The sequence below is a fragment of the Passer montanus genome, unplaced genomic scaffold (genome assembly GCF_014805655.1).
Source record: "Passer montanus isolate IOZ18808 unplaced genomic scaffold, ASM1480565v1 scaffold31, whole genome shotgun sequence".
Lineage (NCBI taxonomy): Eukaryota > Metazoa > Chordata > Aves > Passeriformes > Passeridae > Passer > Passer montanus.
This window is the reverse complement of record NW_024367819.1, coordinates 5,823,864-5,836,648: the sequence shown is the minus strand read 5'-3', so window position 1 is coordinate 5,836,648 and position 12,785 is coordinate 5,823,864. Positions and strand designations below refer to the sequence as shown.

The 12,785-nt window shown below is 41.3% G+C and overlaps 1 protein-coding gene across 1 annotated transcript in view; it reads right to left on the bottom strand.

Moving 5' to 3' along the window:
- MYO10 (myosin X) overlaps window positions 1-12,785 on the bottom strand; it is a 162,817-nt gene that overhangs the window by 85,813 nt on the left and 64,219 nt on the right. Inside the window, exon 3 of the mRNA XM_039714801.1 lies at window positions 3,679-3,837. Within this exon, the coding sequence (XP_039570735.1) occupies window positions 3,679-3,837 (159 nt within the window). The remainder of the gene's footprint in view (window positions 1-3,678; window positions 3,838-12,785) is intronic.

Sequence of the window (12,785 nt, the reverse complement as noted above, 5' to 3'; positions counted from 1 at the left end):
CAGCACTTGCCCTCTCTACATCATTGAGGCCTGTGATGGCCTCGCTTCAGAGGTGACCAAATCCCCCAAGTGCCTTCACAAAAGGCTCTGTTTTCAAATGTGGCCATCCTCCATTTTTAGCACTAGTGTTTATCTTTCCATATTTTTCCACACAGCAGTCTAGCATGCAAACTAATCTGAGCATTCAAAGATGAGCATTAAACCTTGTATGCTGATGTCCACAGCTGGATCACCCACTGTTGTGCCCAAGAAGAACAAAATGGGAGATGAAGTAGCAATGAAAGCTCGTGCATCATATGATCACTGCCATCCTAAATTTTGTCCTTTCCTGGACAACAAATGTAGTGATAGCACAGAACCAAACTTTCAAATAAATGCAGTATTAGTCACAAAGCCTGAAAAAAATACCAGACAGTACCAGCCTGCCCAGAAGAATCAAGAAAGGACTTGTATATCCTATGCTTCTCACAGACCAGAAAGGGAAAGCACACACTCTTTCATGGAAATTCACACAAAACGTATCACAAGATGTTAACAGACATGACACTGATACAAAAAGATGGTTCCACATAAACAAGAACAAAGTTTTGTCATTCACCTCGCAAACAGCAAAGATTGAGCTGACAGCCTCAATTATGTTCAAAGCCAGAAATCATTCTCATGATGAACATAATCTGTAATCTAAGTTAATATTCTTCCCTCCCCAGGAGATACCAGGAAATATAGAAAATCCTCTGCTGACCCTTTAAAGCTGCAGTTGTTGGCAGCAGCAAATAAAGTTGCTGACGTGTTTGACAAAACTTGGCATCAACAGCAATTAACTTTGTAGTATGAATTAGGAAGTAGTGAAAAGTTTAGGAACACGGGTATGAGTATGTGAGACAAAAATGTTAATAAGTAACGGAAGAGTAGACTGAGTTCAAACATCTGAAGATATTTATTTAAATGCTCATTGCTGGAGAAACAGCTCTTCAAATACAGAACAACACACAAGTTAACAGTGGAGGATCTGCATAAACAATTGTCATTCTGAGAAAGTAACTGTTTAAATTTCCCTTTAATTGTTTCTTCTGTACCTTTGAAATTATACACACTTTTCTACAATGAAGTATATTGCACTCAATATAATTTTTATATGTGTGCGAACAAGCAAGGCCCAAAACTCAAATCCCAACAAAGCGTATTCTTTGTTAAGGTAAAAAGGTGCTTCCTGGTCCGAATGCCACTGAGAGAAGGAACAAAAAGCTGCCATGATCAAGAACCACACTAATATATTTGCAATACTACAAGCAGAGAACTCAAAAAAATGACAACATACACCTTTGCATATCTCTTCCCCTACTCAGGATGTGAACAGGAAGATGCACAGAACTGAGATAAAAGGGATCTGTAAGCTAAAAGACAGAACACAGCAATTATAGGGTGGTTTGTATCCGGGGATGGTAAGAATTCTTTCAATGGGATGATCAGCCCCTAAGCCCACAGAGGAGGGTGGTACATGCCTTCCCAATTTATCCATAGTGCACCAGGGTTGATACAGCCAAGGTGATGAGGCAGATACAAGAGACAACATATGAACTACAATAATGAAGCCACTCCTGGCCAAGGAAGAAGGCAAATAAATAATCTGTAAAGTTTCGATTGCTCCTGGCATAAATTCCAATGGCTTTTACTGTTCTGTACTAGGACTAGTTTGGTCCCAAAGCCGAATGATCGAGCAAGTTTGAATGATCTCCTGCAAAATAACCTCCAACAAAGGTAAGCTTAATGCATCTTCAGTCTTCTTTTTTTTTTAACATTAAAATATTATTGAATTGCTCAATATAGTGAAGAAATTTTGGCTCAAAATGACAGACCTCCTTTTGCAATGACAACACCCTCTTTTTAAATACATGCTCCTATATTTATAAACTTTAATGAAATTAGTCAAGACATGCATTCAGGTTTTTTGGGATTTTTTGTAGCCCTTTCCTGCTAAAACAATACCCTTGCTGCAGTAGGAGTGGGGTACCAATGAGGTTGGAGAAAAGAAGATGCTTCTATAGTCTGGTCCTGATTACTAGAACACAGGGCAAGAGAAAGGCTTTCATATGCACTTCAAAACACACATTTTTTTCCAACAACCTTTTCAATAATTTTTCAGGTAGATTCAAAAGAGTAAGCAGTTACATTAACAAAACTGAAGGGACAATGCACAATCAGTAGCAACTGCAGATCTGTCATCATTAACAGCACACAAACCTGTTTGTCTAGAAGAGTACACTGCACTAAGCACCAAGGATCAGAACACCCTAAACTTGCCTTGACAAGCTAAGAAAGAAGCTAGGACATGCCTCTTCAGAACAAGGTTGTTCTATGCCTCATCAAAAAAATCACACTCATACCCTTATGGTTTTTTAAAAGGGGGCATGTCCTCTGTGTGAGTGCACATCATGAAACAATTTTTAAAATTTTGACTCACACTGAGTACCATATGCTAATCTAACAACACTGCTGGAAAACTAAATTTCTGTCAAGTATGTTTTTTACTCTCACATGCAGGGCTGTTCACTTACGCTATTCATATTTTGTTTGCTGATTTTTCTAAAAGGTAAAACAGTTCATTTGTTTTGAGAAAAAAAATACATAAAGACTTATGTAAAGAGAACTGCCTCAGTATTGAGGATTCCCCACGCTAGCTATTTTAGGGTAATGTGCAAAGGAATATTATTTCATTGTGCCCTTTTTTGTTTTTCATTAAATCTTAAATACAGGGAAAGTTTATTTTTTCACTTTGATATGTTAATATTTAAAAATAAGAAGCCAAACTCAGTAGATGATGGTTGAAATAAAGCATGTATATGGTCAAATCAAGGGCCCAGACATGTGATGAAACACAAATTGTGTTCTGGAATTACTAGTAAAAAAACGCCAACCAAAATGGCCAACCACTGGACCACTGAAAAGTGCAATTTTGCAACCTGTAGCAGCTGCTAATATTCCTTGTATCGTTCTCATGATTAGTGAAGTTCCAGACTCATGAAAGATTTGAATCTAGTTTAAGAGTAATGAAAATATTAAAGGAGCAGGTAAATATAATAATAAAAATCTTCATTAAAGAATTCAGAAAAGGAATTTTGTGTGGACTATTTCCTAGTTTTGGAAACTGATAAACAGCTGTCTGTTTTCATAGATCTCAAACTCCAACTATCTTTATTTAACAGCACAAACACTCAGCTTGACAATCGTATGCTTCTTTCATAATAACCTTTCTACTACAATGCAAGAGGGGAAGCTGATCAGAATTGGATCTTGAAGGCCTAACAGGATCTCAAATGGCAGTGACAGACCAAATTCACCACATCCTCTCTGGTGATATACAGAGCACATTTTGTTGGGGTAGAGAGTCTAAAGGAGAAGAGGAAAATGAGAGTCCTTTTAACAACCTTGTCACTGAAAGTGTAGAAGTGTATGCAGCATGCCAGTTTTTCAAGGGATTGCGTGTCCAGCTTGAGCTACCTTGTCCTTCCATTATTGTGGGTGAAGTCACAATATGAGGCATGCTTCAGCCCTCTGTGGATACAAGGAACTGGAAAGCATTAGGAGAAGAGAGAGCACAGAACAGCAAAACACACACAGCACTCACACATTCAAAAACATTCCCAGTGGATATTCTTCTTAATTTTAGAAAAAACTTACGTAGATTTTATCTTGCTGATATCGCTGGAATAAGTTGTGCATAATGGAGCCTTCATGGAGATCTACAAGTGCTGCCATGTCTTCCACACTCTCTGTGCTTGTTTGATGCATAGGCGTTACTTTTTGGTGTGTGATCGTGCTCTGTTTGTAAGTGAATACCTGAAAGAGGGGAAACAAATACAGTATTAATCAGAGCACCCATTCAAAAACTCCTGTCTGAGAATGGAGCTTTCGTACACATTCATATCCCCTATCCAGCTTATCAGTGTGCAGGCGTGCAAAACATAATAGCCTGGCAGGGATACCTTCCTCTAAAGCTTCTCTGACACTGATTGAAGCCCCAAATACCTACATGGGTCATCAGAAGCTAGAACACACTGACAGTGCACTGAGAACTGTAAAGGCTTTTCCTGTTAAAGGGCAAATGCAATGTTGTTTCACACTGGATTAGTGCTATACTTTATCAAGAGAAAAATAAACCAAGCAATAACCATTCCCAAAAATACGAAACCAACCAAACAATAAACCACCTCTTACAGTAAAACCCACTTACACTCAAATTGCTCTGGGAGGAAATGCTTGACTGTGCAAAACAGCAAATTAAAATTAATGCTCTAATAGGCTGCAAGTGTTCATATGTTTGATCTGAAATCCACTTAAATGTTTCCATTCAACTCTCCAGTCAGGAAACAGTCATTACACCTAATGCAAGTAGCATTTTAAGTTCTGTGTGCAGCAGATATTTAGAAATTAATAAGCCAACAGATTTCTTAATTGACTTTTGGGACTAGTTTCTGAAGCCAGTTCTTAATAAACAGTAAAAGTTCTAAAAAAGAATTTAAATACTTAGTTGGAAAACACTTCCATATATCTTCTGTAAAACTATCACAAATATGCAAGAAGATGTACACATCCTCAATATAGTGAAAATTTTATGAATACTAATAACATCAATAAAGACTACATCCCATTTCCTGCAAATTTACATCTTGGCACCTCATCCTTATATGCCCACATTTGCACAGCCAACGCTCCTCAGGCAACTCTTGTCCCTGCTAATGGCGCCATTTCAGTGTTAAAAAGTCAAAGCATGGAACTAATGCAACAACTTTGTGGAAATACTAATATGGAACATTAGAAAAAACCCAAACCCTTCTGAAATCCTTTAAAATAATATTTATGAAGCCAACAGAAGCAGAGCCATAACTGTCAGCCAAGCACCAGCAAGCACTGTGGGAATTCTGCTGTGGGTCGGGGATCATGCTGTGCCTGAGGGGCCACTTCTGTGCAGGAGGAGGAAATCCCCCAGAGGTTTTTCACCATAAAACCTTATGTATGTTCCTGGCAATGAAAGACTGAGCAAGTGACATTGCAGGAGGCCATCCAGACAAACAGTGATGTTGTCTGTCCTGCTGAGACAAGTGAGAAAAGAGAGGCTGTAGAAGCAAGAGGCTGAAGGCAGATTGGATGAAACACCAAAGCTCTGTACTGGGACATCCTAACAGCTGACAGAGGAGTACAGCCTGAAGACATTTCTTCATTAAAATAGTATCCTAAACATAGCAAATGCTGGCACAGACCATCACACCGTTACAGGTGTCACTTGCACCAGCACAAAGCATACTGAAGGAAAGCTGGGAAAGAAAGGAGATCTGGGAAAGAAATTTCTGACAGGAGCTGGGAGGCATCACAGACATCAACAAGGTATGTGAGCAAACTGTCAGAAAGTTCCAATAGTTTCAGAACATCCTAGGTATAATTTATGGCTGAGGGAAAAAGACAGGCATGGAGAGATCAGAGCCTTATTTTGCGGTGAAGAACCATAGAGATGACAGGACAAGGATTTGTACAGGACAGAGTGACCCTGCCAAGATGGAGAAAGCAGCCACTTGTAGGAGCATGTGGTCCAGACAGAACATCTAATAGACAGAACAAATGTGAAGAGCATCAACTGATAGCAAAACTTTCGGAGCAGTCCTAAGACTAACCACACAAATTGTAAGAGGAATTAGAGATAATTACATCTCAAAAGTTATAAACTGCAGTTCCTAGTTAGAAGAACCATAAAGGAAATCTCAAATGTCATACTGTAGAACAAAAATACCACAAGCTGAAGGATTTGGAAATAAAAGGGATTAAAGAAGAGCAAATCCTAGAAAAGTAAGCAACTTGATAGAGGCTATGTATCATTCTAGATACAGAAAAACAGACTCAGTGAGAGAATTAGGAAACCAAAAGGGGACGACACATATCCTGTGAGTGCATCTCATGTGAACATGGAAAGGAAGAAAAGTATTACTTCTAGGAGGATAACCTCCATATTTTGTCATGTCTATCCTTTGATGAGTGATGCACAGGTTAGTAGGTTAGGCAGAGCACCCAGTACATCAGTCAGCACATTTATTAATGTAAAGAATTCACAGACAAACACCAAGCAAAACAACACGACAAATGAGCTGCATGTGGCAGCACTACAGAAGATGGTCTCTACAGATTCATCCTTCTCACTCAAACTCACTGTTTTCTTCAGTCTAGTTGTTCTAATACTTCCATCTCTGTCACACACTGCCTTCTTGTTTAGGTGGAGAAATTTTTCTGTGGGCTGATTCAGAGACAGGACTGTGCATCACTTAGCTAGAAAACACACCGACTGCTAATAATGGCTGCCACCCAAATAAGAAAGTAGGAGGAGCTCTTCTTGAAATCTGAGTAGCTACTTTTCCTTTCTTTTTAATTTTTGCCAGAACCATGCATCCCTCAGATTTCTTAAACCCACTGTAACACAAAATCATCTAACAAGACTGAAGTCATGAGAGAGGGCTGCAGGATCACATGTACAGACCTCATCTCCTTGAAGCGGGCTTTTTGCAGTCCTGCTGCTCAAGCTCTGAAAAGTCTGCTTTGTTTTATTTAATCTTGAATCAGGCCTTCATTAGGATAAGGATGTGGTAAAACTACCTTGAACTTTATCATTACTAGCTAGAAGATTATGTTATGAAATATTACAGTACTTGAAATCCTCAGGAAATAGGAACCCAGAGCCACTCTGCAGGGTCAGCACAAAGAACAGGAAGATGACCAAGCTGGCTCCTGAACTTCGAGAGGACCTTCTTGGCAAAGTGCAGGAATATCCATCCTCAAGGACCCTCCCAGCATTTCTGGAAGGTCAAGTGCAATATGCAGGAAACTAGAATAAGATTGAAGACAAGCCTAAATGAGAATTCAGCAAAAACTTCTTTCCTTTCTAGATACAAATGGTTCAAGATAACAAACATGCTGAATACATGGAAAACTCTAAAATAAACCTTAAAGAGACAGCATGCAAAAAAAGAACTCTCGATGTTATTCTGGAAATGAAAATTAGAGGTTGAGATAGGATGAACCAACGCAAAGAGCAACAACAAAAAGAACAAGTTTAAGAAATATAAAACAAAATGGCAAACTCAGCCTAACAACAGTCAAGTGCATTTCACTGAGAAAGAAGAACCCTTCAAAACTGCACTGCTGTCCCCATCAGAGCTTACTAGTGCAGTGATGAACATGCCAAAAAGGGACTCAAATGAAGAAGTGGCCTAAAAAGCCAGAGAACAAATGCTATCTTGCACAATTAATGTGAGAGAAAAAAAAAGTTGTCTTTCAAGCCTTCCATTTAAGGGAAATACCACAAAACAATGTAAAATTAATTTTCTCCATTGAAAAAATACCCCTAAGCTCGAGACTTAATAGAAATTATGTTTTAACAAAAGATGTAATTCATAATATAATTTATTAACATGAGCAAAGTACATGAAAGTAGGCTCTCAATGACAGGAGCACAAATGATTTCTCTCTTATGGTACCATTTTGTGACACGATGCCAAATTTAGAAAATCCCTGTTTGCATCAGATCATTAAATGACACCAAGAGATTTCACAACAGCTGAGTCAAGTGAGTTAAAAGAATGCTGAATTAAGTGCTTATGTACATCAAAAAAATCCCACAATCCCCACTTCTTACAAAAGTTACAAGTCACACCCGGGATTTCCAGCCTGCATGTATCCCATACTCAACTGAATCATTCAGGGTGTTTTTCACAAGGAGGTGAGGTTTTGGTTTGGTGCTGATGACCCATATTGGATGGGAGGAAGGCAGAAGGTATTCCAAAAGCTTCCTGATCAACAAGTTGGTATTTGAATTACAACCTTCATTGTTTTAGTAAGATTTTTATTTAAAGGCAGAAGTAGGCTCATATGCACCATGGAAGCCCTGACACGAGCTGGATCACTATTAAAACTGCTCTCTGAAAACAAGCTAAGTCACCTACTGAAGAGTTCACATATTGCAAGCATTTTAGAACAATCCCTTCCACACACACTGACCCATTACCCACCTCGTGGGCACCAACTGCAGTAGTTGGTCACCAGTCACAGCCTTGCCATTAACAACACATGCTGAACGTGGTACTGCCTGACTGATGCCACGTACTGCCTGCTTGGGCATGGTTATGCAGTTTAACATGTCCCTGTTGTTAGCCTTGTTCCAATAAATCGAGAGGATTTATTGGCAGGGCAACAGATATGGAGCAACCAACTTCCCTCAGCCGCTCTTTGCTGCTCAAGAATTTTTTTTTTATCAACCCTAGGTGTACTTGATAAACTGCAGGGCCTTACAGAAGTTAATCCTGGTATCCAAACACATAAACCAGAAATATTAAAGTTTTGTCACACAGTCAATTTATATTAAGTTGCTCAAATCTATATAACAAGAGAGATAATGTAAAATATGGTAAACATAAAATTTAGTAGGACAGGAAAAATGAAAACAAAGAGCTATTGCACAGAAGTCACCTGAGAGACAGGTTTACAAAGTAAAAATATACAAGCAAACAACCACAATTTTCTCAGTAATTCCTGTGATACTAGCAAACAGCATCTGGGCAGTCCACAAGCACCAGAAAGCAAAACTAATTGACCCAAAAACTAAACCTCACAGCCTTCCTGTTGCTGTCCCATGGACTTCCCTATGTGAACTCTTCACAGGGTTAATCCCAATGGCTACTGTGATGTGCATGAAAATGCATGACTCAAGAGCAGCTCCAGAGGACTTGGTTCATACGTTCACAACATCAGTGCCCTCTGTTATCTGATGCCTCTTTTTTCCTATTGTCACTGACCCCACAGCAGAGATAAGCATAGCCCAGCAAAACACACAGGACTGTACAGGGAAACACTTAAAAATATAAATTCTTTTTTTCCTTCTCTGCTGTTGGTCTGAACTGTGGATCATCATTTGTGTTTCCCTCGTGTTTAGAAGTTAAAAGAATGCAATAAATCTTACAAAATGTCTTTATAGATGAGTCCAAGCAGAAAAAGGAGGCCATTACAAGCTGTGGAATGCAGTGTTCCAGGGAGAAAAATAAATCATGACAAGCCCAAGGACCCAGAGATTAAAAACAAAAATAAAAATGTAGTATTTTAACCTTTTTTCCTGGAGAGATCTACTGTCTAATTAGATACTTAAAATACAGGACAAGGATGCTCTCTTATAAATCTAAAGTAATTTAAGATCAAATGTAAAGGAGAAGAACTATTGACATTGTAAAATTCTACAGTTAATTGTGACAAAAATGTAACCCAAGTAATGTTTTTTCCCAGTAATTTACTATTTTTCTGTATCAGTTGACCCTAGACACCCACTGTGTTGTTCCAAAATAATCTTTCAGATAACAAGATGTACTAGGGCCCAAGGTTTGCTTTGATGTGATGTAATTTAATCTCTATCAAAGTAACCAAAAAACTCCAGAATGACATTTCTTACATATGACACTATGAAGGAAAATGAAATAATTTTATGCAAAACATTTATTGATGTTTGCAAAAAAAGTACCACCAATCTGCTATCTGTGACCTTCTGGCCTTTTCTTCAAGCAACTATCCCATACACACATCAACTGAGAATCAGCCTATTTTCCATCTGTTTTGTAAAATTCTCCCCCTTTTGTGCTGGGAACCACTGCAGTCCCTGGCCTCCCTTACCCGTTAGATGCTAATCTTCACCTCTAATGGGAAATGTCTAAATGACCACTTTGCACATCACTCTGCCAACCCTATCAGTTGAGTAACACACAGCCTGTAAATTGTGGTAATCCTACACTTTATCCTTACCCTCTGCTCACTTTGGTTCCTGCCATTTTCAGTCTTTGTTCTTTGTCCTACCAATCCACCCCCTTCCAAACCCTTCCTCAGCCCCCATTTCATATCTCAGACACACTGGGGCCTGGGACACCTCTGTCAGTAGCTGCTCCCAGGTTCAAGTGCTGGGAGCCAGCCCTGAAGCCTTCCTACCCTCTCCCCAGCCTCCATCAGCAACAGCACCAGCGATGACTCGCAGCACCTCCCCAAATGGCTTTCCTACTACAACTTTCAGGTTCTCACACCCACGCAGAATTTCTTTCTGCTCTCAAGCTTCACAGTGACAGGAAGCATGCTGCCAGGATGACAGCCTAGCTCAGCCACAGCAGAGCTCATCAACCCTCTAAATTATGACTCTTTGTTGTTCCTCTACATGCTGACCACTGTCAACAATCTTGTCTGATCAAGACAAGACACTTCTCACCTAACGCCCATTCCACAAGATTCCATAAGGTATTTAAAGTTTACTTCACTCTCAGAACCATTTCCATTCCATAGACAAGCTCTGCCATCAAGTATGAACAAGCTTCTAATTACAGACTCAGAACTTATGACCCTTCAACTGGGGTTCCCCTACACAGACAATTAAGTAATTTAATTGGAACTAAACACATCCATTTTACCTAGATTACACTACTGTAAGCTAAGCCTCTAGACAGTCTATATAATTCTTACAAGGAAAAAACAGAAGTCTATCTTCACCTTTCTTTCCAAGTGATCTTGCATAACTTACAGCACCTGCAGACACCACAAAGCTCAAAGTTTTAGAAGCCCCCCTATAAATACTGAGACTGAAGTACAACAGAAAATGTGCAACACCCCTCACATGTCACCAGCACCTTCTTCACCAGGCAAAAGTGCTCCTTTCTGTTTGTCAACAAAGAAGTGAGAGAACTGCAGCTGCCCAAACTTCCCCACATTGCTGGAGCAAGTGAAGCAGTCCAAGGGCAGGACACAGGACATGTACCCCAGCACATGTCCCCAGCTCCCTGACAGGCAGCTAGGTCTGATCAGCTCTGGCCACGCAGAAACCCAGGGAGGAGGCTCTGACCCACATGTCACTGTGAGATGAGACAGAGAGCAGACCCCATCTCGTAGCAGAGAAACAGAAGGTCTGGGCCCATGTTTCCCAGGGGTTCAACCTCCATCTGTCTTGGGACACCCCACCAAAGGCACTCCCGAATCAGTGTTACTGTAAGGAGCAACCAGCAAACAGACGTAATGGCAATCACTCCTTCTGCTTTCAGTGTGCATTACCTTAACTAGCTCAAAGGACAAGGGGGTGAAAACTGATGATCTCTGCAGGAGGAAGACCAGAACACTAAAAACTCTCACCCTTTATCCATCATTTTGCACACAATGGAAAAGCACATCTACGTACAAAGCCAGGCACTGAGAGCTTTCCTCTCAGCATTACCTATTGCTCAAGTGAAAGTTTCAGTGTCAAATTTGTATTTATTCTGTGATTCATAGAAATAAACACTGACTATTTGCAATGCTGGATTTGAATAATATGCCCCACTATCAAGAAGTGGAACAACTATGGTCAATAAGCAGCCTACAAATTATACCAGCTTTTTTGAGACACAAAGCAATTAATCTCAATAGGTCTTTCTTCTAGGAACAAAATAAAAAAGGGAAAAGCCCTGCAGATAGCTGACTGGATTGTCTCCAAGACTAGAATAGGAGCAGCCTGTGTGCAACTCAGCAGTGAAATCAGAGGCAATGTATCTATGGGAGCTGGAGCTCTAGAGGAGCATCCCTGTAGAGCCTTGTCCCAAATGAAGGCTTGCCAGACAAGGTGATACTCCAGTGGTGCTCTCCAGGATTCCAAACAAAACCCAAGCAATGCCTCATGAACCTTTTGGCCTCATCCTTCCAGATTCTTCTCAACCCAACACTTGACATGAACTGACCCTGCCTGGGCTGCTGGTACAGCCCCCATGGCCTGTGGGTGCTGAGGGTGCCCAAACCCTGTAGGAATTGTCCACCTGCATGAAGTCATGCTGAGGGAAAACAGAAGACACCTGGGGAGCTGCTGCCAGGCATAGCTGCCTGGTAGGAATTTCCCCTCAGGAGAGTTCCTGGCACTTATCACCACTGCATTATTGCCAAAACCATGTAGGCTCTGCTGCAACACCAGCTGTAATGGATGAATGGTCATCACATCAACCCAGTGCAAGCAGATCCCCTCTCACAGGGAGACCACAGCCACTAGGCTGGGGTGCTCCTCCCTCTACAAGGCTGCTGCTGCACAGGGCTGGGAGGGAATAAAAAGAAAACAGACCCAGAATAAAGGTTTTTGCATTGAAATGGATGGTCTTCATGGCAAATCTCCACATGGTGAGACAATTTAGGGCTTAGATTTCCTTCACCCCTCCAACCAGGCAGCAACCAGCCCCTCAGCTCTTGTCAGATGCAGCCAGACACCGAAGGTTTTGCTCCAGCTCATGGCTCACTCACCTGGCACTGGCTGGGTGTCAGGGGCTGGCAGACCTGCAGGAGCACCCCAGCAGGCTCCAGGGCCACCCTCACACCAGCCCTGAGACAACCAACATGGCCAGGAGCCAGGCTGGAGAAGAGCCAGCACAGAATGCACTTGGCTGCTGGCAGCGTGATCCAGGGCACTCCCACAGCAATGCGCCAGTCAGAGAGGACTGCAAGGTCTTACAACCCTCAGCTACCTCCATCCTGAAAGACACCACCCACAGAGGCTCGAGCAGTAACCTCCCAGACCCAATTTGCTCACACCTTCTTCTCCTGCAGGTCATACACCACTGGCAACAGAGCAAAGAATGCTTCTCCTCCAGCGCTTTCCACCACCAACTCTACCTCTGTGTTCCTCTTGCAAAACCTCCCCTATTTCCAGTCATTTCTCCTACCCTCCCCCCCCCCCCCCCCCCCCCCCCCCCCCCCCCCCCCCGCCACGCCCCTTT